The following is a 27,236-nucleotide window of genomic DNA, read 5'->3' as shown; positions in this document are numbered from 1 at the left end:
TTCTGAAGGGTGTGTTCTCTCATGTATTTTCCATTTCCAGACTTCATCCATGGTGTCACTGTCTGGTACCCTACCTCCACCATGCCCTTCAGTAGTAGCAGTAGTAGGTATCAATCACACAAAGTCTGCATTTAGGCTGAATGACCTGTTATTTCCATGAATGTGCTAAACTGCCCTCTGTTTGTTAACTTAAAGCTAAAAATATGAAGTGAGAGTCCCACAACAGAACGTCTCATCTCTCCTAATACTAGTATTTAAGTCTGCAGTCTCAAAGGTAATTTTCTTACCAAAAATATGCAATATGCTAAAAACCGTGATGTCAGATCCATTATCTCAGTTTTGAATATCTGTGAAATATAGTTTATCCTACTGCTATCTTAAAGCAATCTCTTACTTGATTTCCACTTATCAGTTACAAAAAATAACCCAGCTAAAATTAGATGGAAAATATGAGGGTAGTATTAGAGTATTATTTACAAGAATGTCATAATGAAATTTTTGCATAGACTAGACCACAAGAGCCTTCAGAGGAATTGACAGTAATGGTTTCAATAGATTCTCTTTTTCTTTTTTCTGCCTGTGTATCATTTGTATTGGATTTTCTCTTTCCATTCAATAGTTATTATAAATACACAAAAGAGAGTAAACTAGTTAAAATTCCATTATGTCCTTTATGTTTGGTTTTTAACTCCTGCAACATGAATGCTACCCTCCCTTGTTGATTAATCTGCTTTATCCAATATTTTCTATAATGTGTTTCCATTCAGTGTTGCTAATTAGAGTAGAAATCTTTGTGGCACTCAGTAATAGATTAAAGAAATTTTTCCAGTCATAAGAAATTGAAACTGTAAATGGCCTGTGCTTTTCCAAAGAATAGGAATAGTATACTATTTCCAAAGAATAGTATAATAGAGGTTATATAGTGATTAATTAATTATTGGCTGGTTAATTTGGGGACAGACTCACTAATTCATTAGGTTAACAAACACTTAATGAGTATCTGCTGCGTGCCAGATACTGATGAGTATACTAGATATACATTGATGAACAACCTATTGTTATATTGTTATGATCTCTACGACTATCACAAGAATATTTGTACTAGCTGTGCTACTCTTTGCAGCCCCTGACTAATTTAAGAATTGGATTGAGGCAATAACTGCTTAAATTAAACTTTAATAACAATTTTCTTAACCTGGTATTTAGGTATTTGAATTTTTTGAAATGCCTTTTGTCATACGGATACACACACATTCTTGATCTGACATATCATACCTATTTTTAAGGTAGCTTGCCAAGAAACCAGGAGTTTTAAATGCCCTTTTTGGAAGCTGTATATGACTTATGTTTCAGGATACAATTATTTTTTTGTGTGTTTAAATTGTACCTTTATCTGGGTTGAGGGCAGTTTTTTCTCTTTTTCAACAGTGAAATGTTTAACACAAAGAGGAGGAAGTTAATGTAAGAAGTCAAAGATACCCAGAAATTTTTAATGATATTTTATACATGTTAGGTATTAATGTCTGCAGGAGGAACTATAAACTATATGACTCTTTCTCCAAGATATTAACTAAATTTTATGATCTGAATTGAATGTTCATTTGAAAGCCAAAATACATGGTATCAAATTAATTAACAAAACCAAAACTAAAATCACTTCTTGTCTATATAAACACATTTTAATAGATACCATTTTTTTAAATTATCATCTCATAAGTTTCTCTTGTACATGAGGAATTCAAAATTACAATGTCACTGTTGTACTCAATGACTCAAAAATGGTAAGACCCTTGCCATAATGCTATAAGAGAAGTCGAAAAACCTCAGCTGCATAAAATGTGAGGCCTCATTACTACAAGGTTAATGAAATGCTAAGGGTGACCCTGCTATAAAAACAAAATTTCCAATCATATTATATCCAAATTTATATTACCTCCAGACTTGTTATTGTGGGGTTTCACTGTACTCTTATAATGTAGTATGTTAGTAGACCTCTTAACTAACCACTTTCTTCAATTTTTATTGTGAAAATTTTCAAACATACAAAAAAGATGAAGAATAAATATATATTTTCCAATATGCTAAATTCAACTATTAATATTTTGCAATATTAAATTTATGTGTTTATTTCTATACTATAAAATGGAAGTTAAGTTTAAAGATCTGACTATAGTCTATATTTTAGGCAAGAATACTTTATAAATGATGCTGTGTTTTTCATCACAGTATGCTTTTACCAAGTTTTCTCACTACTGATGCTAAGAATAGTCACTTTCAATTCAGGTGGCACTACCAAATCTTTCTACTGTTAAAGTTCTTTTTTCTTTTTCCATTGCAATTAACAAGTGCTAGTCACCTCCAGGGACAGCAAATGAGTATTTTTCTCCCTTTCTTAAGTATTATTACTATGTCATGGAATTTTAAAAATCAACTTTATTAAGGCATAATATACATAAAATAAAATGTAGCCATTTCAAGTAAACACTTTAATGTGCTTTGATAAATGCGCACCCCTAAATATCCACTGCCACAATCAAGATATAAAATATTTCTGTCACCCCAGAAGGTTCTTTTGTGGCCAGGCAACAGCTGCTCTGCTTTCTTTCGTATAGGTTAGTTCAACTCCAACAACATGAATAATAGATCACTTGATATTGTCCTATACATCACATATAAAGATCACCCCACACACTTTTATCCAGCCTTATTTTTTATCATAATCTCAGTTTGATGAGTTATTATGTATTCAAGTTCACTAATCCTTTCTTCTGTAGTGTATAACCTGCTATTAAGGCTATCCTGTGAATTGTGATTTCAGATATTACATTTTTAGCTCTATGAATTATATTTGGTTCTTTATATCTTCCAGTTCACTCCCATTTATCTTCATGTTGTCCTTTAAATCCTTAAGTATGTTTATGATAGTGACTTTAAAGTCCTCATCTACTCATTCCGTCATATCTGTGATTTCTGGCTCTCTTTCTATTGACTGATGTTTCCTTTGGTTATGGCTCATATTTTTCTGCTATTCAAATACTTAGTACTATTTTTTACTGAATACTAGGAATTGTGACTGTTTGGCTGTTGAGTTTCTGGATTCTCTTTTCTTATTTTAAAGCCTGTTGAGTTTTGTTTGGGCAGCCAGCTCAGTTTGATCTGTTCAAGGCCTGTTTTTAAGCTTTGGGTTGGTTTAGAGTAGCCTTTCCAGTAGGGCTAATTTAGCCTTATTACTAATGAATTTCCTTTCTGCAGTTTCTTCTTTTGCCATGAGTATCCAACAAGGTCTCTGGTCTCTCAACTCTGGCTGGACGGAACTGCAACATCTTTCAGCCCTATACAATCTCTGGGAGTTTTTCAGTTCACAGCTCCACGGTAGATGTTCTTTCCCCAGCACTTATTCTTTACAGAGTCTCCTCATGGAGTCCCACCTTATGTATTACAATTTATTATAGATTTTTATCCATTTAATCTATTTTCAGTATTACAGTTGTCCTTCTTTAAGCCCAATATTGTCTAAATTTGGCCATTGAGAGTCCATTTAAGCTGACTTCTGTGTCCTTTTGACATTACTCCCACTAGTCTTTGAACATTTTTTGCTTTCTAGCACAACAAGCTATCTTAGGCTCACCTTGTATTTTCCCTGCCCAGACTTAGAATTAGCCTTTTCTCCAAGAAGCTCTGCTTTCTTTTAATATAGAATAGTATTTAGACACCAAAGTCTAGGCTGTGAAGGTGCTTATTGTTATGGGTGTCATTTATTTCTTGGCCCTTCCTTTGTTGTTAGAGCTAGGAATTTTTTTTTAATCATGAGTTCATATTGATATTTTCAATTCAAATTTAAAATTGGAAAGATTTTATTAAACTTCTTTATTTTATATTTGTATCTTTTTATCTTATATTGAAATTTTAAGTTCCTAATAATATTATACGATATTTTATTTGCCTTATCTTACATCTATATTAAACGGTTTCAAAATTACAATGCAAATATTATTAATAGTAAATTGCTGAGTGAAATTTAAGATTTCTTTGAATGTAGACTATATCTCTACAAGGGTTTCTGCTTCTGATAATAAGGGGCTAGCTTATATCCTCTTTTAGATAACAATTATTAATAAGGGTAAAAATATTTAAAATACCTATTTGATAGAACTGGAAAATGACCCAAAGCATATAAAATCTAGAGGGGAAAAGACTCTTCAGAGAATGGGACTATTCATGGTGACATTTACATTTTACAGCTCTTTGTGAGGGGCTGTACAACTAAAATTCAAGCAGAGAAGGGCTTCCCTGGTGGCGCAGTGGTTAAGAATCTTCCTGCCAATGCAGGGGACACGGGTTCGAACCCTGTCCCAGGAAGATCCCAGATGCTGCGGAGCAACTAAGCCCGTGTGCCACAACTACTGAGGCTGTGCTGTAGCGCCTGTGAGCTACAACTCCTGAACCCCGTGCACCTAGAGCCCCTGCTCCACAAGAAGACAAGCCACTGCAGTGAGAAGCCTGCGCACCGCAACAAAGAATAGCTCCCACGCCCAGCACCGAATACCCAACGCAGCCAAAAATAAATAAATAAATTTATTTATTTATTTTAAAAAATTCAAGCAGAGAGCCTAAGTCTTACTGGCTTGAGCTTGGATGTCAGGGAGTTCTCAAATTTGCATATAAATAACCATCCAAATCCTTGGCTAAACCTAAATAGACATGTGCAGCAGAAACTCCAAGGAACTTGGCAAGAAACAACAGCTAGGGCTTCCCTGGTGGCGCAGTGGTTGAGAGTCCGCCTGCCAATACAGGGGACACGGGTTCGTGCCCCGGTCCGGAGAGATCCCACATGCCGCGGAGCGGCTGGGCCCGTGAGCCATGGCCGCTGAGCCTGCAGGTCTGGAGCGTGTGCTCCGCAATGGGAGAGGTCACAACAGTGAGAGGCCCATGTACTGCAAAAAAAAAAAATCTAAGTTTGCAAATACCATGTTCCTCAATTGTTTGGTAAAGTACTGATAAGAATAAATCTTATGAAAACTAGATTACTTGGATTTGAGAAAACAGAATATACTTCTCTCTCTCTGTCTCTCTCTGTTTTCTTTGTTTCTTTGCTTCAGCAATTAAATGACTTACATTTATAATTTCCAAGAAGAGGTTTGTTGGTTCACTTATTTTTCAAAAACATTTCATTGCTTATATTAGTTTAAAATGCATACTAGAATGGTGCTGAGACAACTGGATATCCACATGCAGAAGAATGAAGTTGGACCCCTACTTCACACCATATAAAAAAATAAACTCAACTCAAAATGATCAAACACCCAAATATAACAGCTAAAGCTATAAAACTATTTTAAAAAACATAGGGATAAATCTTTGTGACCTTGGATTAATTTCTTAGATAAGACACCAAAAGCCCAAGCAACAAAAGAAAAAAATAGATAAATTGGACTTAATCAAACTTTTAAAACTTTTATGCTTCACAAGACACTATCAAGAAGTGAAAGACCCACATAATGGGAAAAAAAATATTTGCAAATCATGTATCTGATAAGGGACTTTGATCTAGAATACATCAAAAACTTACAATAAAAAGACAAAGGCAAAAGCAGTAAAAAGACAGCCCAATTTAAACATGGACAAAGGTTCTGAGTAGACGTTTCTCCAAAGAAGATATATAATGATCAGTAAGCACGTGAAAAGATGACATCGTTAGTCATCAAGGAAATACAAATCAAAACCACAGTGAGATACCACTTCACATCCACTAGGATGGCTAGAATCAAAAAGGGCAGACATTAACAAGGTTTGCCAGGATGTAAAGAAATGGTAACCCTCACCCTGCTGGTGTGATTGTTAAATGAGGTTGCTGCTTTGAAAAACAATCTGAAATTTCCCCAAATGGTTAAACATACCATTACTTTATGACTAAGCAATTCCAGTCCTAGGTATATAGCCACGTGAAATGAAAACATATGTCCACACTAGAACTTGTATACTAATGTTTGTAGCAACATTATTCATATTAGCTGAAAAGTTGAAACAACCCATCACCTGACAAATGGATAAACAAAATGTGTTCTACCCACAGTATCCATAAAAAGAAATGAAATACTGATACATGTTACAGCATGGATGAACTTCAACAACATTATGCTAAGTAAAAGAAGCCAGACACAAAACACCATATATTGTATGGTTCTATTTATATTAAATGTTCAGAATAGACAAATCTATAGAGAGAAAGGGTAGATTAGTGGTCCCATAGGCTACAGGGAATAAGTGATAAGGGAGCAATAACTGAAGGATATGGGTTTTTTTTTGGAGATGATTAAAATATTCTAAAATTGTACTACTATATTTAAAATGGATAACCAACAAGGACCTACTGTATAGCACAGGGAATTCTGCTCAATATTATGTAACAACCTAAATGGAAAAGAATTTGAAAAAGAATAGATACATGAATATGAATAAGTGAATCACTTTGCTGTACACCTGAAACTATCACAAACATTGTTAATCAACTATACTCCAATAGAAAATAAAAAGTTAAAAAAAAATAAAATTGTGATAATTGCACATATCTGTGAATATACTGTAAGCCAATTGCATTATACACTTTAAATGGGTGAATTGTATGATATGTGCACTTCATCTCAGTAAAGTTGTTACCAAAAAAAATTATTAGAAGAATAAGATTTTTACAAGACCGTTTACCAAATAGTGTGCCTGCAAGCCAAAAACTTTATATAAAGGTCTATATGATATCCAAAACCATTGAATTGTGTACTTGGAAATGACTAAGATGGTGAATTTTATGTAATATGAATTTGTCTCTCTGTGTGTGTGTGGCCACACCATGCCGCATGTGGGATCTTAGTTCCCCAACCAGGAATCAAACCCGTGCCCCCTGCAGTGGAAGGGCAGAATCTTAACCACTGGACCACCAGGGAAGTCCCTTTATCTCATTTTAAAATCTTAGGAATACAATATAAATTCAGCAATGAGAGCTCAGTGAAACAAGTCAGATGTCAGATCCTTTTTGATACAAACTCCCTCAGCAGAGAATCCAGAGAGTGATCAGAATCGCATACCAGAAGGGCTCAGTGAGCATACTTGTTTGTCCAGGATGTCCACAGAAGGCCATCAAGTGAAGGTCCTCAAAATTATCTCAGTGGAGCCTTCAAATGTTGAAGGAAGAGACAACCACTCTAATATGAGGAAGAATGAAGCTGAGTTTAGTACTTGCTAAAACAAAAGAGAATGATACTTACAAAATACAATCTTTCTGACAAAGTAGAACCAATGCAAAGAGTTTTGAGAAGTGTGGATTTCAGGGATTGGCAGATTTTCAAAACTGGGCATGTGTTACAGACTAGCTTTTAACTGGTGTGTAGGGATTGATGGACTGTTGGAAGCAGGAGTGGAAGCTTAACTGCTGATGATTACTGGAGTGAGGCTGTGGTTGATTGGCTGCCTTGCAGAAGCTTGGGGCTGTCACAGATTGGCTGACTCAGAGGCATGGCTATTGGAGTAAAGCAGTTACTGTTTGATTGGAACAGGTTTAAACTAATTCTATGATTACTTGCTTATGGCTTGGAACAAGAGCCAAAAAACAGACAGTGTTTCCTTTTCTTGAATTTGGAGCACAGGAACTTTTTATTCTCAATATCTTCTGTTTCTGACAGCTGCATCATAATTTAATATAAAATCTGTACTCAGTAGGCAGTCAGGAATTGTGGAAGTTTTTAAGCAGGGAAGTGACTGATGAGATCATTCGTAGACTTGTAAAAGATGGATTATAGAGGAGAAGAGAAAGTCCAGGAAATGGGTTAAAAGGCCATTGAAAATGCTAAATTTTGGTATGTTCTGAGGCGTAGCCTTATTAAAAGGAAAGGAAAGCAGACTTTATGGTGCATTAACATCTTCCTTTTGATAAGTTATATTTGATGTAACTTGTCAAAATGCAAGTGTGCCTTTTTCCATTGTCAGCAAGCTCTGATTCCTGTTCTTGTGTTCCCTTCCCTCTTCCCTTCTTCCCCTGTTCCTCTCTCCCTCTTGCCAAGTGAAAAATTAACATCTATGACAAGGAAGAATTGCTAATGAACATCAAGATTGTTCTAATTAATAAATCAGGAGTAACTTAAAAACAATCAATTTGAGGAAAAAATGCTCTGATTTCTGACCATTTTCTTGGTTTTCTTAGATAATTAAGTTGAAAGCTGAAGCCCGGCTGGACCTACTAAAGCAGATTGGTGTTTCCGTGGACACATGGCTAAAGAGTGCAATGAACCAAGTGATGGAAGAACTGGAAAATGAGCGATGGGCCCGCCTTCCTGCAGTGACCAATAATGGAACGTTACACTCGGTACGGTTTCTCTTCTTGGATACGATGGGCTGACTTCACTGCAGGATGCTATTCTTTGACTATGTAGCCAAACTTGATAATGGCCAAAATTTTAAAGAAAAAATAATGGTTTTGCTAATGGTTTGGGGTTTTTTCCTTTAGTCTGTCACTAATTGAGTTAAATTTAGTGCAGGAAAGCGAGAAGAAAAAAATAGTGCTTTTCTTAAAATGTGCAGTGAAAAGTATGTTATCACTAGTAGCTTTATCATTATCCCACTCATGAAGTAGATATGTTTCTTGTCTGGAGGTAGCAGGATAAAACTTTTAGTCTGATGTTTCCAGAGTTTTCAGAGGTCTTCCCAGGGTAATGAAAATAAACATCCAGGGAGTTGTAAACAATTGTAAAGAAGGGAAAGGAACACAGTCTGTGGCTTAGTCTGTTTAGTTCACAAGGGCTGTCACACTCTGCTCACAGTGTCTTTCATCAGGGAGACAGTGCTGCAGGTATAGTTTTACAAACAAAGCCAGAACTCAAGCTTAAGTTTTCTTCCTCCAAATCCAGGGCTTTTTCCACTCTGATGTCATCCAGTTCAACCTTAGTTTTTCATCCTGGAGATCTGAGTATCAGAAAAGTTCAGTGATTTGCCTGATACTACATAGGTAGATATATAATGCCTCCCTGGTCAAACTAAAGTATTTTCTGCTGCTTTCTCCCCACCCATTATCCTCTCTCATCCAGTTTATTTCCATATGGCATTTATTACAATCTATACTTGTCTTCTTCTTTTCTTTTGTTTATTGTCTATCTTCTCTCGAATGTAATTTCCATGCCTACCTGGTTCACTGCTCTGCACAGCAAAGTACCTGGCACATAGTAGGTACTCAATAAATGTCTGTTGAAGGACAGAGAATGAATTGATAGATAGATGGAATGTAGCAAACTAAAAGCTAAAACTCTAATCTTCCGAATTTCCACTGTATCCGTAGTGCCTCTTCATTGTTTGTGCCTTTCAGATAAAAGGAATCTTTGCTAGAGAAATTGGCCAAAGTTTAAGAACATTCCTGGAAGTTTTATCAGTTTTTTCACATAGCATTCTGATTTTCTAATGAGAATACACTTGCATATTTAAAAAGGATTGTGTGTGGGTGTGCATATGAAGGAAAAACAATCTATTGAAGGTTTATTTTTATTTCACTATTAATGGTAATCTAACTGGGGGTAATAAGCACATATCACCCACATAACTTTGGGGTTAGAAGAACTTGCCCTGTTTCTAGTACAGCAGAGTTGCTCTGTCTCATGGAATGTCTCTTACTGTTGCATCTTTTAAAAGTCACAATTTCCATCTAATTCAGGTTATTCTATTGAACAGAACTTATGACGATGGCAAATTCCAGGCACATTTGTGCTTTTGGCTTCTTCAGCAGTACTGTTGGCAACCAATCAAACACATGATTTTCCTCAGACTAGCACCTTTTCTAACTAAATCAACTGGGTAGGCACTTATCACTTGTGTGCCTACTTCCTGGGCAAATTGGAGATGACTTGGTCTTTCTCCTCAAAGAGCTTACAAGCTGGTAGAGCAGACAGATTTTTATGGATCTTAACAATACATGGCAGTGTATGACTGAGCTATTGTGTAGCAAACTTGAATTGCTAACTCCTAACTCATCAACACACCTTGGAAAAAGTCTCTGGGTTTCAGAGATTCTAAGATCCCTTCCAGCTCCAAAATCTCATGATTTTGTGAAATGCTATCAGAAAAGCTTAATATACCTCATTTTATTGCACTTCACAAATAATTGCATTTTTTAATGAAGTGAAGGTTTCCTTTTTCATTATTATTATATTTGTTATGGTGATCTGTGATCAGTGATCTGTGATGTTACTACTGTAGTGTTTTGGGGCACCATGAATCTTACCCATTGGGATACTTAATTGATAAATGTTGTGTGTGTTCTGACTGCTCCCCCAACCAGCCATTCCTGTCTCTCTCCCTCTTCTCTGGCCTCCCTATACCCTGAGATGGAACAATATTGAAATTAGGCCACTTAATAACCTACAAAGTGTTCAAGTGAAAGGGAGAGTTGCACATCTCTCAATTTAAATCAAAAGCTAGAAATGATTAAGCTTAGTGAGGAAGGCATGTTGAAAACCAAGATAGGCCAAAAGCTAGGCCTCTTGAGCCACAGTTAGCCATGTTGTGAATGCAAAGGAAAAGTTCTTGAGGGAAATTAAAAGTGCTACTCCAGTGAATACATGAATGATAAGAAAGTAAAAAAGCCTTATTGCTGGTAGAGAAGAAGCTTTAGAGGTCTGGACAGATGATCAAACCAGCCACAACATCCCCTTAAGCCAAAGCCTTAATCCAGAGCAAGGCCCTAACTCTGTTCAATTCTGTGGAGGCTGAAAGAGGTGAGGAAGCTGCAGAAGAAAAGTTGGAAGCGAGCAGAGGTTCGTTCATGAGGTTTAAAGAGAGAAACAGTCCCATAATATAAAAGTGCAAGGTGAAGCAGCAAGTGCTGATGTGGAAGCTACAACAAGTTATCCAGAAGATCTAGCTAAGACCATTAATGAAGGCGGCTGCACTAAACAATAGATTTTCGGTGCAGACACAGTAGCCTTATTGTGGGAAAAGATGCCATCTAGGACTTTCATAGTTAGAGAGAAGTCAATGCCTGGCTTCAGAACTTCAAAGGACAGGCTGACTCTCTCGTTAGGGGCTAACGAAGCTGATGATTTTAAGTTGAAGCCAGTGCTCATTTACCATTCTGAAAATCCTAGGGCCCTTAAGAATTACGCTGAATCTACTCTGCTTATTCTCTGTAAATGTAACAATAAAGCCTGGATGACAGTGTATCTGTTTACAACATGGTTTTCTGAATATTTTAAGCCCACTGTTAAGATCTGCTACTCAGAAAAAAAGATTGCTTTCAAAATATTACTGCTCATTGACAATGCACCTGGTCACCCAAGAGCTCTGATGGAGATGTACAGTGAGACTTAACGTTGTTTTCATGCCTGCTAACACAATATCCCTTCTGTAGCCCATGGATCAAGGAGTAATTTTGATGTTCAAGTCTTATGAGTTAAGATGTACATTTCATAAGTCTATAGTTGCGATAGATAGTGATTCCTTTGATGGATCTAGGCAAAGTAAACTGAAAACCTTTTGGAAAGGATTCACCGTTCTAGATGCTATTTAGAACATTCATGATTCATGGGAAGAGGTCAAAATTTCAGTATGAACAGGACTTTGGAAGAGGTTGATTCCAACCCTCATGGATGACTTTGAGGGATTCAGGAATTCAGTGGAGGAAGTAACTGCAGATGTGGTGGAAATATCAAGAGAACTAAAATTAGAAGTGGAGCCTGAAGATGTGACTGAGTTGCTGCAATCTCATGATAAAACTTCAATGGATAAAGAGTTGCTTCTTACGGATGAGCAAAAAAAGTGGTTTCTTGGGACTTCCCTGGTGGCACAGTGGTTAAGAATCCACCTGCCAGTGCAGGGGACACAGGTTTCAACCCTGGTCCAGGAAGGTCCCACATACCGTGGAGCATATAAGCCTGTGCACCACAACTACTGAGCCCGTGCACCCTAGAGCCCACATGCCGCAACCACTGAGCCTGCGTGCTGCAGCTACTGGAGCCCGTGTGTCTAGAGCCCCTGCTCCGCAACAAGAGAAGCCACTGCAATGAGAAGCCCATACACCACAACAAAGAGTAGCCCCTGCTCGCCACAACTAGAGAAAGCCCATGCGCAGCAATGAAGACCCAACGCAGCCAAAAAAATAAAATTAATTAAATTAAATTTTTTTTAAAAAGTGGTTTCTTGAGATGGAATCTATTCCTGGTGAAGATGTTGTAGATTGTTGATATGACAACAAAAGATTTAGACTATTGCATGAACTTAGTTGATAAATCAGGGTTTAAGAGGTTTGCCTCCAGTTTTGAAAGAAGTTCTACTGTGGGTGAAATGCTACGAAATAGCACTGCATGCTACAGAGAAATCGTTCATGAGAGGAAGAGTCAATGAATGCAGCAAACTTCAGTGCTGTCTTATTTTAAGAAACTGCCACGGCCACCCCAGCGCTCAGCAACCACCACCCTGATCGGTCAGCATCCATCAACATCGAGGCAAGACCCTCCACCAGCAAAAAGATTACGACTCGCTGAAGACTCAGATGATGGTTAGCATTTTTTGGCAATAAAGTATTTCTTAAGGTATGTAAATTTTTTTAGACATAATGGTATTGCATGCTTAATAACTACAGCATAGTGTAAACATAACTTTTATGTGCACTGGGAAACCAAAAAATTAGTTTGACTCGCTTGTGATAATCTCTTTACTGCGGTGGTCTGGAACCAAACCCATAATACTCCAAGGTTTGCCTATACCAGCTAGAAAAAGAGGAGAGAAGTTTGCCTCATGAAGGAAATGTCATTAAAGATAGTCCTTGAAGAATTTTAACAGGAGATAAAGAAAAGCTTCTGAGTATGAAGGAAGGAAATGAAGGAGATGTCCCTAGTATAGTGTCTGGCAGTGAGTAGTACAGTCTGGTTGTAAGTGTTGAATAAATTGGGTATTTTTGACAACTTTCCCAAAACAGCAGCTCATCTAGAGACATGTCATCCTCTGTGAAAGGAGCATTTTGCAATCCCATTCCACTCTTTCTTCCCTCTAGTCACTCTTACGGAGCCTGTGTCTTCCCACTTTCGGCCGAGGGATATAACAATATAAATAAAGGAAAAGTGTAGGCATAAAATAGTTTAATGAAATCCCAATATTTATTTAACCTGATTTTAAAGGACAGCCCTGAAATAATTTAGAGGGATTTGTATCTCTTCATACTGACAGCTGGCTGGCGAGGGGCAGGGAGCATAAATACACATTCTGAGGGCCAAATTATTTCTTCCATTATAGATGCCAACAAAAGCATTAGTCATCAGGTTTAGAATTCCCTTCCATCTGGAAAACATGGTTAATAGTACTGTTAGACATTACTAGTGTAAAGTACCCTATAGAAGGTAAGTGTTTTTAAAATATAGAGTCTGTTTACCTTATAGAATAAGGATAGAACTATATTTACTCGAATATTAACTCTTTGCCTTCTGTATTATGCTGTGGTACAGAATATAGGATTGGGAAGGAAAAAAAACACAGAATATAGCAATTTTTTTTAAACGGAGAGCATTCTACTGATATAATTATTCAGTTGATGGTTAACCAGAGTCTACATACAGCTTCCTATGATTGGATTGCTGCTAGTGACCCAGTCACCCCTTCTGTCACTCATCCCTCCCTTCTCTTATTTTCTTTTTTTTTTTGCCAGTCTTAGAATTGTATTTGGGGGGGGGCACAGGGTGAGGAACTTGAGAGAATCAACCCTTGCATTTAGAGCACCAGGACTTGAAAAGCCAAGTGCAGTTTTGTAAGTCAGTATTTTAAATAATGCAACCTCTACCAGAATTTCTTGTTTTTTCTTCATCTCCATATTCTCGGAATAGGAATACTGATAGGGCTGTTTTAATTGTACAGCAAATGCGGGTGCAGTGCAAGTTCAAAACAAGTTTGGGAGCTGCTTTACGTGAACCTGAGTTAGTTGCTTTGCGATCAACAAGGTTTTTCATTCAACAGAATCTCGTGGGGCTTCTGGCTGAAGAACTTGCCCTCGTTCCTTCACCTCCGGCCATTCCTATCCGTCTTCTAACGTTTTTTTGGTTGTTTTTTTTTTTTAAGTTTTGGTTTTGAAATCATTTCTTCTTGCCGGGCCTCTAACTGGTTCTGTCAGTGGAGGACCCCTTCTTTCTCCCACTGATGAAAACAGGCCCTGCACTGACCCTGAACCTGAGATTTGGGGGTGACCCTTCATGCTGTGCAACTCTGACCTGCCCCTACTGAGATTTGGGGTGTGGGGGTGACCCCTCCACTGCATAACTGACGTTGCCCCCACACCCAGGTTGGTCTCTGGGCCTTTCCTTCTCTTATTTTCTTGCCTTCTCTTACTCAAAAACCCATACCCAGTTTACAACCTAATTTTGAAATTATGTTAATTGTAGAGTAGAAAGAGTTATATAACTAGATAATAAAAAATTAGGAAGTACAGTAGAGAAAAAATGACAAAAGCTCCATCCTTATAACACCACTGTTAGCAACTTGATTGAATTCCTTCCTCTTTCTACTATTCCTTTTTGAACATATTTATCATAATAAAGTTAATTTTGTATATTTTTATTTAACATTCCATATTGATGGTTGATCTTCATAATCATCCTTTTCATGCCTATAGTATTCCATCAGGAATGTGTTCACTTAACTGTTCTCTTTAGGTTTAATATTTAGATTGCCTCCGCATATTCTAAATAATACTCTTTAAAACATTTGTATGGGGGCTTCCCTGGTGGCGCAGTGGTTGAGAGTCTGCCTGCCGATGCAGGGGACACGGGTCCATGCCCCGGTCTGGGAAGATCCCACATGCCACGGAGCGGCTAGGCCCGTGAGCCATGGCCGCTGAGCCTGCGCATCCGGAGCCTGTGCTCCGCAACGGGAGAGGCCACAAGTCAGAGGCCCACGTACTGCAAAAAAAACACAAAAAAACAAAAAAAAAAACATTTATATGCATTTTTTTTCATGTTGGGGATTTTTTCTGTAAGGTATGTTCTTAGAAGTAGAACTACTGAGTCAGAGATTTTTAGTTTGAGGTTGGTTTATTTTTGTTCTTTCTGCTCTTTTTTTCCTCCTTAGATTCTCAAACTATAGCTGACAGTGTTTACATAACTTCCTTGTCTTCAGCCACTTCCCCCAACTACCATGCCAAGGCATCCGGACAATTACTCTGTTGTGTAGCCTCCCTAAGTATATGAGCATTTTGCAGAGTTGCATAGAAGTAAATTCTAGGGGACTTCCTTGGTGGTCCAGTGGCTAAGGCTCTGTGCTCCCAGTGCAGGGGGCCCATGTTTGATCCCTGGTCAGGGAACTAGATCCCACATACATGCCACAAGTAAGAGTTCGCAGACCGCGACTAAGAGTTTGCATGCTGCAACTAAAGAACCTGCATGCCGCAACAAAGGTCGAAGATCCCGTGTGCCGCAACTAAGACCCAGTGCAGCCAAATAATTAAATAAATAAATTTTTTTTTAAATCATTTTAAAAAAAATAAAAGAAAGAAGTTCTGACTCTACTCATTATGAAGACCATGTTGATACGTGTTTGAAAGACAAGAATAAAGATTTTAAACCTTTAGGGTGCTAGTTTGGTTCCCATCTGCCTCAATAATGCCTTATAGTCCTTGCATCCAGCAGGCTTTGTTTTTGTAATACAAAAATCTGTTTGTTGGCTTGAGCTAAATCCCAAAGAAAGAAACAATGGATTTTTGTAATGAAATAAATGTAAACTGCAGAAAATAATGGAACACACAACAATCTTCAATTGCTTTTATATTTACTGTATTTCCAAATGGGCAGTCATCTTTTTATTGGACTAAACTCCATACTCAAAATATCCACACTTTTAATGAAACTAACATTTCAAATTCCCGGTAACATCAGTTTAATTCAATTCAGTAAGCATGTATTGAGCCTGCACTGCTCATGAGACCCTTTGCTAGGTGCTGGGAATTACCTATAATGTCTGTTGAAATGGTGTACACAGATTGAGGGAACCACTCTCACTTACTGACAGCCAAGACCAAAGTAGGACATTGAAAAAATGTAGAGCATTTCACTTCTAAGAGAAGTGTCTCTAGCTGTGTTATGTTCTTTGACTTTCTCCATAGCCATAATAACAAGTAAAGTACCTGACACAGATCCTTACATATATTACATGTTCAGAAATATTAATCTGAACCTCAAGATAAGTTGTCTACTCCAGTTCTACCAACTAAGCTTAAAATACTACCAAAAGGAGGGAATTCACATTGGTAAAGCATCTATTCTGTACTAGGTTCCATGTCAGGCACATTCATACATTATTTCAGTTAATGATCACAACCATCCTGAATGTATTTATAGATGAGAAGATAGATTTAGAAGAATTAACTGTCTCACCCAACAGTATACAGCTAGTAAGTGGAGAGAGCTGGGATTAGAACCCAGATATCCCTGCCTCTAAAGCACTGCTTTTTACTATACTTTCTTACTCTGTGGATGACCCTTTATTCCTCTAACCTTTATCATGATTCATTTCAATTGCTATGCATTTTATTCCTTTTTTTCTTTTAAGCATCTGGTGAATCACTGACTGCCCTATTTTTATCTAATTAATGGTCTTATAGCATCTTCAAATACTGTGTGGCCAGTTGTCATTAAAATTCCCAAGCTTTACTGATATTTTTAACAGTTTCACTGAGGTATAATTGACATAAAATAGACTACACATATTTAAAAGTGTACAATTTGTTTTGTCTGACTTCTTTCACTCAGAATGATTATTTTGAGTATCATCCATGTTGTTGCATGTATCAATAGTTCATTTCTTTTAGTTGCTGAGTAGTATTCTGTTGTATGAATATACCACAATTTGTTTATCCATTCACCCTGATGATGGGCATTTGAGTTGTCTGGGGCTATTACAAATAAAACTGCTATGAATGTATGTTTGTTTGGGTCATACAGTGGCTATATGTTTAACATTTTAAGAACTGTCAGGCTGTTTTCCAAAGTGGTTGTACCATTTTACATTCCCTCCAATAGAGTACTAGTGTTCCAATCGTTCCACTACCTTGCCAATACTTAGTATGGTCAATCTATTTAATTTTAGATATTCTAATAGGTATGCAGTAGTGTATCATTGTAGTTTTAATTTGCATTTCACTAATAATGTTGAGCATCTTCTTTTATGCTTATTTGCCATCTGTATATCTTCTTCAGTGAAGTGTCTGTTCAGATCTTTCAACCATATTTTATTAGGTTGTTTGTTTGCTTTTTATTGCATTTTGAGAGTTCTTTTTATATTCTGGATACAAATCCTTTATCAGATAGATGATTTACATAATTTTCTCCCAGTCTGTGGCTTGTCTTCTCATTTTCTTAACAATGCCTTTCAAAGAGCAGAAATTTTATTTATTTATTTATTTATTTTGCGGTACGCAGGCCTCTCACTGTTGTGGCCTCTCCTGTTGCGGAGCACAGGCTCCAGACGCGTAGGCTCAGCGGCCATGGCTCACGGGCCCAGCCGCTCCGCAGCATGTGGGATCCTCCCGGACCGGGGCACGAACCTGTGTCCCGTGCATCAGCAGGCAGACTCTCGACTACTGCGCCAGCAGGGAAGCCTCCTGTGGGAGTTTTTTAAACAACAAGTGCAATTTCTTTAATAGAGATAGGGTTATTCAACTTATTCTTCTTGAATGGACTTTGATCATAGGTATCTTTCAAAGAATTTGTCAATTCCATTTAAGCTGCCAAATTTATTGGCATAAAGTTGCTCATAATATTTTTTATTATTCTTTGATTGTCTGGAGAATCTGTAGTGACATCACTTCTCTTATTCCTGATATTGTTTATTTGTGTCTCCTCTTTTTTATCCCTGATCATCCTACTAGAAGTTTATCAATTTGATGTATCTTCACAAAAAGAAAAATAGCTTTTGATTTCATTGACTTTTTTACCTGTTGTTTTTCCGTTTTTTATTTTATTGATTTCTGCTCTGGTTTTTATTATTTCCTTTCTTCTGATTAATTTGGATTTAACCTGCTCTTTCCTAATTCTTTAAGATGGAAGCTAAGGTCACTGATGTGAGACTTTCCTTCTTTTCCAATATAGGTATTTGGTACAAACATTTCCTCTACATGTTGCTTAAGCGCCACCACACAAATTCAGATACCACACAAATTCAGATACACTGTGTTATTATTTTCATTCAGTTTTAAATATTTTCTAATTGGCCTTTTAATTTCTTCTTTGTTTCATGGGTTGTTTAGAAGTATTATTGAATTTCCAAATATTCGGGAATTTTACAGATACCTTTCTATTAATGACATAATTTATTTCCATTGTGGTCAGATAACATACTTGAATCATGTTAAATTTATTGAGACTTGTTTTGTGGCCCATTATATGGTATATCTTGGTAAATGTTCCATGTGTACTTGAAAAGAATATATAATCTGCTGGTGTTAGCTGTTATGTTCTATAAATGTCAATTAAGTCAAGTGGGTTTATAGTGTTGTTCAAGTCTTCTGTATCCTTACTGATATTCTCAGTTCCCTACATGATGCCCTGTGCCTTATGAGGTTTTCTGCTCTGTTAAGAGGGAATAGGAAATATTTCCAGACCTATGTGAATGCTGAGGATTGTTCCCTCTAATCCTTTGGGTGGTTCTATTGCTGGCTTCAGGTAGTTCTTGACATATATGTGCTGATCAGTACTTAGCTGAAGACTTGAGGGAGACCTCTGCAGATTTCCAGAGCTCTCTCTATGCATTTCTTCATTACTCTACCCAGCAAACTCTAGCCACTTTGACCTTCCTGAATTCCCAGTTCCATATCCTCAATTCAGGGAGACCACCATCCTTTTCTTGGGTTCCCTCCTGCTATATCTCAGCTTGGAAACTTTTTTCATACAGTAAGTTGGGGAAATTGTTTCGCATCCACCAAGGATCACTAACTTTGATCACATGATGTCCAGTGTCTTGAAAACTGTTCTTTCATATATTTTGAACAGTTTTTTAGTTGTTTCTGGAAGGAGTTTAAATCTGGTCCCTAATATTATTCCATCTTGCCTGGAAACAGAAATCCATTTTGCTGATATTTTCAACATCATTTTTTATAATATACTTGTGTTGTGTCTGGAATGATGTTCACTGTGCTGACTTTTCTGTCTAGATGGAATTCAGAGGCTCTCCTGGCCAGTTATAGGGAGCTGCCTTCCTCTGTGCTGGATGTCACCAGATTTTTTTAATCTATATTCTCCTTTTCTCATAAAAACAATAATGATGTATTAAGTACCTCCTATGTACCAAGCATGTGTTAAGGGTTTAAGTATTGCCTCACTTAATCCTTATGATAACCTTATGATAACCTGTTAAGAAGTAATTATTTTCATTATAGAGATGAGGTCATTGAAGTTGAGAAGTCAAATAATTTGCCCAAGGTCATATAGCAAGTAAATGGCATAGTCAGCATTCAAACCCAAGTCTGTCAGATCCAGGGACCATAAAGCTGATGAAGCCCTTCAGAGATAATTTTGCTGAATACAGGAGGTCAGCTACTAAAACCAACTTGGAAAAGTTCTTTTCTGCCCTTGCAATAAGAGTAAGCATTTTATAACATCTAAGAAAGGGAAAATATTAATACAGCTAGAAAGAATAGTTTTGATTAAAATTCTGTCAGATGACAGGAAGGAAAAGGGATGTGAGCAGTTGTTAAGAAACAGGAAGAATGTGATTTTAGAAATGCTGGGTCAAGAAGGCATTGCAACAGCTAAGTTACAGAGGGTGGAAGAGGAAAAAGGAAGAAATTGTCCTGAGATGACATACTTTGGAAAGCTGCTAGAGCAATGCAAAAGCATGTGGCAGTGACCCCTATTGCTGTCACTGCAACCTTTCAGTCCCTTCCATGAGAATCAAAAAATGAACTCAAAATGAAGGAGAAAGAAAGGAACGTTTAGTATCAAACAACGTTGCCAAAATGAAGTGTATTGGATTGATTCCCAGTGCCAAAGCACAGTACATATTAACATTCCTTATGCTATATTTTTGGAAACATGTTCTACCCACATTGGCTTTAATTTTAGTTTTTATAGATGTATGAGTATTTTGTTTTGTTTTGTTTTTTTGTAATGTCTATAACCTTTACTAGAATATAAAGGCAATGTCTTCCAAGTATATATAAATATGTTTTAGTTTTACGGCAGTTTCCTGCATGTGAACCTCATCTTTTATATGACACCCTATTGGAAAATAATAGAATCGTAAGCCTGAGATAATTTGAAAGGTCAAGATTTGAGTCTATTTTGTCATTGATCTGACTGACCATACATGAATATTTGTAAGATAAGGCATGTGAGGCACTCAGCTGTGGAGAATTTTCAGTAATAGTTATAAATGAGACTACTACAGGGGCTTTGAAATGGAGGCAATAAATGTGACAAGAAGTATGTACTATTTATTCTTCAGGAACCCTCTCCTTCCCCCAGTTCTTTAGAATTTTATTAGGTAAATAGCAGGTGAAGAGAGTCTTTTAAAATGTCAGTGATAATTACACAAGAGAAATCACATTAACTCAATAAAGAGTAGAACTTGACATTATAGGCAACTTATACTTTTTGACTCATTGAATCTCAGGAAATCTCTGACCTTCTTCTCAATTCACCCTTTCCATATTCACAGGGCCCTCTGTGCATTTAGCATTTGGTTGGGCTCATTTCCCACTCTAGGTTGTGAACTCCTGCAATGCAGACAGCATCCTTCATTTCATATCTAAGAGCCTAGTTTAGTGTTCAGCATATAGTAGGTATTTGGTATTCTAATTAATTGTTCTACTGTAAGGCCCAGTTCTGACTCTCCATTCCTTATATCCTTAATGTGTAAGCATTAGTGCCTTTGCATGTTTAAACATAGGGAAGAGTAGCCAAATAAGTGTTTATATGTAGCTAGAAACCAAGAAACCTTTGAGCCTATTCTGTTTCTTCTTTATTGGATTTTTAATCTAAAAAGTAAAACAGGGGCTTCCCTGGTGGTGCAGTGGTTAAGAATTCCCCTGCCAGTGCAGGGGACACAGGTTCGATCCCTGGTCCAGGAAGATTCCACATGCCTCAGAGCAACTAAGCCCGTGCGCCACAAATACCGAGCCTGCGCTCTAGAGCCCGTGAGCCACAACTACTGAGCCCATGTGCTACAACTACTGAAGCCCACGCACCTAGAGCCCATGCTCCGCCACAAGAGAAGCCACCTTAATGAGAGGCCTGCGCACCGCAATGAAGAGTAGCCCCCGCTCGCTTCAACTAAAAGAAAGCCAGCACACAGCATTGAAGACCCAACACAGTCAAAAATAAATAAATAAATACATTTATTTTAAAAAAATAAAAAGTAAAACATGCCTATTCTAATAGTTTATAGTTCAGAGGTATATAAAAAAACAAGCCAATCTCCTCTATTCTCCAGTCTTTATTCTTCTTACTTTGCCTACCTCTGTTAGATATTTATGCTCATATAAATATTATTTGTATTTTAATATAATGGACAATACTCAAATACATTTTTTACACTCAATTCGATTTTAATTAATATATGCCTTTTAGCTATGATGGGTAATATACATTGAAACTGGGTTAAATTATTTTCCTTGTGCTGCATTTCAAAAGGAACTGTGCCCTTTTCTGTGGCAAAATATACATAACATAAACTTTACCATTTAAACCATTTTTAAATATAAAGTTCAGTGGCATTAAGTACATTCACATTTTTGTGCAACCATAACTATCATCCATCTCCAGAACTCTTTTCATCTTGCAAAAGTGAAGCTCTATACCAATTAAACAATAACTCGCCTGGGGCTTCCCTGGTGGCACGGTGGTTGAGAATCCGCCTGCCAATGCAGGGGTCATGGGTTCAAGCCCTGGTCCAGGAAGATCCCACATGCCGCGGAGCAACTAAGCCTGTGCACCACAACCACTGAGCCTGCGCTCTAAAGCCCATGAGCCACAACTACTGAGCCCACGTGCCACAACTACTGAAGCCTTTGCGCCTAGAGCCCGTGCTCCATAACAAGAGAAGCCACAGCACTGAGAAGCCCGCACACTGCAACGAAGAGTAGCCCCCATTTGCCGTGACTAGAGAAAGCCCCTGTGCAACAAAGACCCAACACAGCCATAAATAAATATAAATAAAAAATTAAAAAATAACTCCCCTGTCCTCCAACCCCTAAATCCATGACAACCAACATTCTACTTTATGTCTCTATAAATTTGACTACTTCAGGTACTTCATATAAGTAGAGTCATACAGTATTTATCTTTTTTGTGATTGGCTTATTTCACTTAATATTAATGTCCTTAGGGTTCATCTGTTGTAGCATGTGTCAGAATGTCCTTCCTTATTAAGGCTGAATAATATTCTGTTGTCATATACCACATTTTGTTCATCCCCTCATCTCAGTGGATGCTTGGGTTGCTTCTACCTTTTGGCTATTCTGAATAATGCTGCTATGAAGATTGGTAATCAAATATCTGTTCGTGTTCCTGCTTTCAGACTCTTTGGGGAGGAAGGATTGAAAGAATAGAATAGAAATTAAAATTGAAAAGAATTGAAAGAATAGAAGTGAAATTGCTGGATTATATGGTAATTCTGTGTTAAACTTTTTGAGGAACCATCATACCATTTTCCAAAGCAGCTACACATATTACGTTCCGACCAGCCATGCACGAGTGTTCCAGTTTCTCCACATCCTTACCAACACTTAATTCCTCGTTTTTTTATAATAGCCATCCTAATGGGTGTGAAGTGGTATCTCATTGTGGTTTTGATTTTCATTTCCCTAATGATTAGTGATGTTGAGCATCTTTTCATATGCTTGTTGGCCACTTGTATATCTTCTTTGAAGAAATGTCTTTTCAAGTCCTTTGTCCATTTTTGTTTATTTTTTGGCTGTGTTGGGTCTTCGTTTCTGTGCGAGGGCTTTCTCTAGTTGCAGCAAGCGGGGGCCACTCTTCATAGCAATGCGCGGGCCTCTCACTATCGCAGCCTCTTGTTGCGGATCACAGGCTCCAGACCCGCAGGCTCAGCGGCCATGGCTCACGGGCCTAGCCGCTCCGCGGCATGTGGGATCTTCCCTGTCCGGGGCACAAACCCGTGTCCCCTGCCTTAGCAGGCGGACTCTCAACCGCTGCGCCACCAGGGAAGCCCGACTCTTGGTTTTAAAAAGAAAAAAAAAAAACTCTGTCCTTTCATAACATGAAAAATGCAAGTGAGAACAGAACAGATACTTTTCTTTGTGCAGTTGAATAAGTAAATTAACATTTTGAAACAATCAGGTTTTAAGTGTTTTTCCTGCTTTCATCCATTTTCTTGAAGTAAGCAAGCTAGCCAATGGCTTCTGATTTTTCCTAGCTTAATGCAGATACCGAAAGAGAAGAAGGAGAAGAGTTTGAAGACAACATGGATGTTTTTGATGACAGCAGTTCCAGCCCTTCTGGCACCTTAAGAAATTATCCACTCACCTGCAAAGTTGTTTATTCCTATAAGGTTTGTATTTCTCTAACATACTTCTCACATTAAATTGTGACAACTCTGAAGATACAAGTAACTGTATCTACCCAGCCTCTTATACTGTACTTATCATAAAATTGGTGTTCAGTTCATATTAGAGGCAACATAACATAATGGGAAAGAGTCCAGGCTCTGACGTCAGACTGCCTCGGTTAAAATACTGTCTCTGACACTTACGATCTACATAACCACGCTAGTCCCTTGGTCTCTGTGAGCCTCGGTTTTCTTATCTATGTTATGGGGATAATATTATAGGGCTAGTTTGAAGACTAAATGAGATACCACTTTTATAGCAAAGCATTTAGCACAGTGCCTGACATCTAGTAAATTTTCTGTAAATAGAACTCTTACCCTTATCAATTGCCTGACACAAGACCCTCCGTTACAATAGTTCTCAAAATTGATATTAAAATAAAATTGCTTGACAGAGCAGTTTTGTTAAACTTTACCTTTCCTAACCTTAATATAACCACCTCTTGTTTCCAGGTTAAGCAAGGATCTGGATAAATAGATTCCTGAACTTCCAAACCTGATTTGGTATAATAGTTCTTAATCTCTCTCACCCCTGCCCTGCTTTCCCATTAACTTTTTACTCAAAGTAAATTGAGTTTCAGTTCCCCGGTTCCTCTCTTTTCCTTACTCCCTTCATCAATCACTAGCCAGTTCTGTTGAGTCCACCTCCAAAACATATCCTGAATCCATTCACATTTCGCATCTTGGTCTAGGCCATTGCTTTGATTACTGTAAAAGAAAAAAACCCTAATAATTGGTATCCCTTCTTCATACTTGTCTACCAACATACTTGTCTACCACTTTCCACTCCGCAGCCAGAATTATCTTTAGTACGTATAGGAGGTTATTTTATTCCCCTGCCTAAAACCCTTTATAAGCTTTCCATCACACAAAGAAAAATAAACTCTTCACAAGGGTTTATAATGTCCAGATTGATCTGGCCCCTGCAAATCTCCTTAGCTTCATGTCAGACCAACCCACCCAGCCCATGCACTACACGTTAGCAACTCTGGCTGCCTTTCAGTCTTCAAAAGCACTACGCACCTCTCTGACTTGACAGCTTTGCACTTGCTGCTCCCCTACCTGGAACTGTCTTTTCCCAAATCTTGGTTGGCCGCCCACTGCTCTTCATATAGGCTCAGCTCAAATAGTGCCTCCTCAAGTTTACCCTGACCACCTAAATGCATAGCCAACTCCCCAGTCACAACTCTATCCCATTGCCCTTTTGTCCTCATTTATTTACTATATAGCACCTATCACCAACCAAACTGAATGTTGTTTGTTTTCATACTTCTTTATCTGACTGTCCACTAAAGGTCCATGAAGGCAGAAACCTTGTCTATGTCTGTGTACCTTGTTTATGTGTCTTCAGCACCTGGGACAGTGCCTGGCACATAGTGGGTCCTCAGGAAATAATTGTGGAATGAATAAATGAATGATGTAAGGAAGGCATGAACAAATGAATCCCTTTCATTTTAATGAATGGCACTAATTTAAATGAATTCCTTTCATGTTAATGCCATGCTTAAGGGACAACAGCAGAGGAAGGGTCTGAGGAGAATCTAAATCATACATGGGACAGTCTCACTCCTACCACCACCATCCCTGGAGAGCCAAAAGCTGATATTATTTACTCCTCAATATCAGTGATTACCAGACTTTTTTTCATTTAACATCCTTTTATTATATATTTAAGTTAACAATACTTCCTCTTTTCTAAAAGGGTTGGGATTTTTTTTTTTCCCAATGTAAACTGTTTTGATAACCTTTTGAAAATTTGAAGTCATCTTCCGAGATACTTGTAAGGTGTTTTAAAATTTTATAAAACTTGGTTGGGATTGTTTCCCTATCTTCCGTCTCAGTATTATATTTACTTTGAAGTTCCAGAATTAAAATTTAAGGTCCTTAAACAGAGAGGGTCCTAGGTATCTGAGTGATTATTACATCTGAGGAATTTTACAGATGAGGTAGCATTTCAGTGGGGTCATGAATAAGATCTTTCTAGTTACAGTGATAAGGTAGGGAAGGGAAAGAGCCTTATAAGCAAACAGCAGATACAGAGACACAGTTTGATGAGATAATAGGGTGTTCAGGAAATGTTAAACTCAGTGTTGTGTGAGCATCAAGTGTGGGAAATAGAGCAGCTGGAAGTAAAGATGTCAGATAGACCTGTAGATCAGACTGAGTTTGGCTTTTATCCTGGCTGAAGGAAGCCATTGGGTGTCCTAAAATCAGACTAGGCTTTTAAATAAGGTAACCCTGGTCGTGGTATAGATATTCCAGAGAGGGTAGATTAGAGTGGAGTTAGTCTCTATAAGCCTAGTTGTGATTCCTATGGTCCAGACCAGCAAAGAAGGCCTAAGTTAATCTGGTGAGAACAAAGAAAAGCTAAATTTAAGGAGTAGTTTCAAAAGCCTTAAAAATGCTCATAACTTTGTCCCTACTACTATATATCCTAAGAAAGTGACCCACAATACAGAAAAACATTCTGGATACAAAATGCTCTTTCATCATAGTACTACTTTATAATAGCAAAGTTGGCAGTCCAATAAGGAAATAGTTAAGTAAATTAACCATTCATATAATGTAACCATAACAAAATTTTATGAAGATAATTGAAAATTATATTAGAGTTTTTTATGTAAGAAGAAATATGTCCAAAAAGTAAGATACCAAATTGTATTACCTTAAGGTCTTAATTATACATATTTCTAGCTTTTCTACAGTGAACATGTATTACTTTTGTAATCAGGAAAAATCATATTGTTTTAAAAGAAAACAGGAAATTTAGAGAGATGGTGGTGGGAATGGAGGGCATGGCTGCTTCTGGGGTCCTGGCTGCCACTGCGTATTAGGACTTCATGAGGTAGTGTGAGACCACGTGTTTATTTAATAACTATTTACTGACTACTTGCTGTCTTTACTTGGGATAAGTGAGAAGAATTACATTCCCTGCCTTAAGTAAGTCATTCTAATAGGAAGCGCAAAAGTGCAAACAACTAACTTGAGAGCCACAGTAGTCAGTGTTAGAGGGATGCTCAAAGCCTTCTAGGAATAAAAGGAGGAAAAAGCAGCCAGCTCATTGTGGGTGGTCTTGGAAAACATATAAGCTTGGCATCAAATCATTAGTAATAATAATAGCTACCATTTATGAAGTCCTGTGTACCCGGTATCATACATATATATCTTTTTTTTTCTAATCCCTTCAATAACCCTATAAGGAAGATATTATCAACCAACCCATTAATTCAACAAATATCAGTACGTGAGCACCTTCTATGTACCATGCTGTGCTCTTTTCTAGGCTTGGGGATATAGCATTGATGAACACAGACAAAAATCTCTGCCCTCGTGGAGCTTACATTGTAATAGGAATAAAAAAGAAAACTGAGGCTCTAAAAGGTCTTATGGTCACTTGCCTGTAGAAACAGACTGAAGCTGGACTTGAACTCACAGTAATCTAAATCTATTCACCAGATGGGAAAGAGGGAGCAGGGCCTGCTGGAAAGAAGGAACAGCCTGATAAAAGCATAGAGGCAATAAAGAACGTGGTATGTTCAGAGAATAGGGAATGGTTTGCTGGGGCCAAAGCATCAAGAGACCACAGGGTTTTGAGTGTCATGCAAAGGACCTGACCTTGTCAAGTGGAAGAATTGGTCACTGCTTGGGTATGGTATGATCAAGCT

General features: G+C 37.6%; 1 protein-coding gene across 4 annotated transcripts in view; it reads left to right on the top strand.

Annotated features, from left to right (window-relative positions):
* Window positions 1-27,236, top strand: part of FCHSD2 (FCH and double SH3 domains 2) — a 292,250-nt gene that overhangs the window by 256,656 nt on the left and 8,358 nt on the right. For all 4 annotated transcript variants that reach the window (XM_079928905.1, XM_079928902.1, XM_079928903.1 and 1 more), the window contains 2 exons: window positions 8,192-8,353; window positions 23,380-23,514. In XM_079928905.1, the coding sequence (XP_079785031.1) occupies window positions 8,192-8,353; window positions 23,380-23,514 (297 nt within the window). The remainder of the gene's footprint in view (window positions 1-8,191; window positions 8,354-23,379; window positions 23,515-27,236) is intronic.

This window comes from Stenella coeruleoalba (assembly GCF_951394435.1).
Source record: "Stenella coeruleoalba genome assembly, chromosome: 8".
Taxonomy (NCBI): Eukaryota; Metazoa; Chordata; class Mammalia; order Artiodactyla; family Delphinidae; genus Stenella; species Stenella coeruleoalba.
Note: the sequence above shows the minus strand (reverse complement) of the source record. Positions and strands in the feature narration are given on the sequence as shown.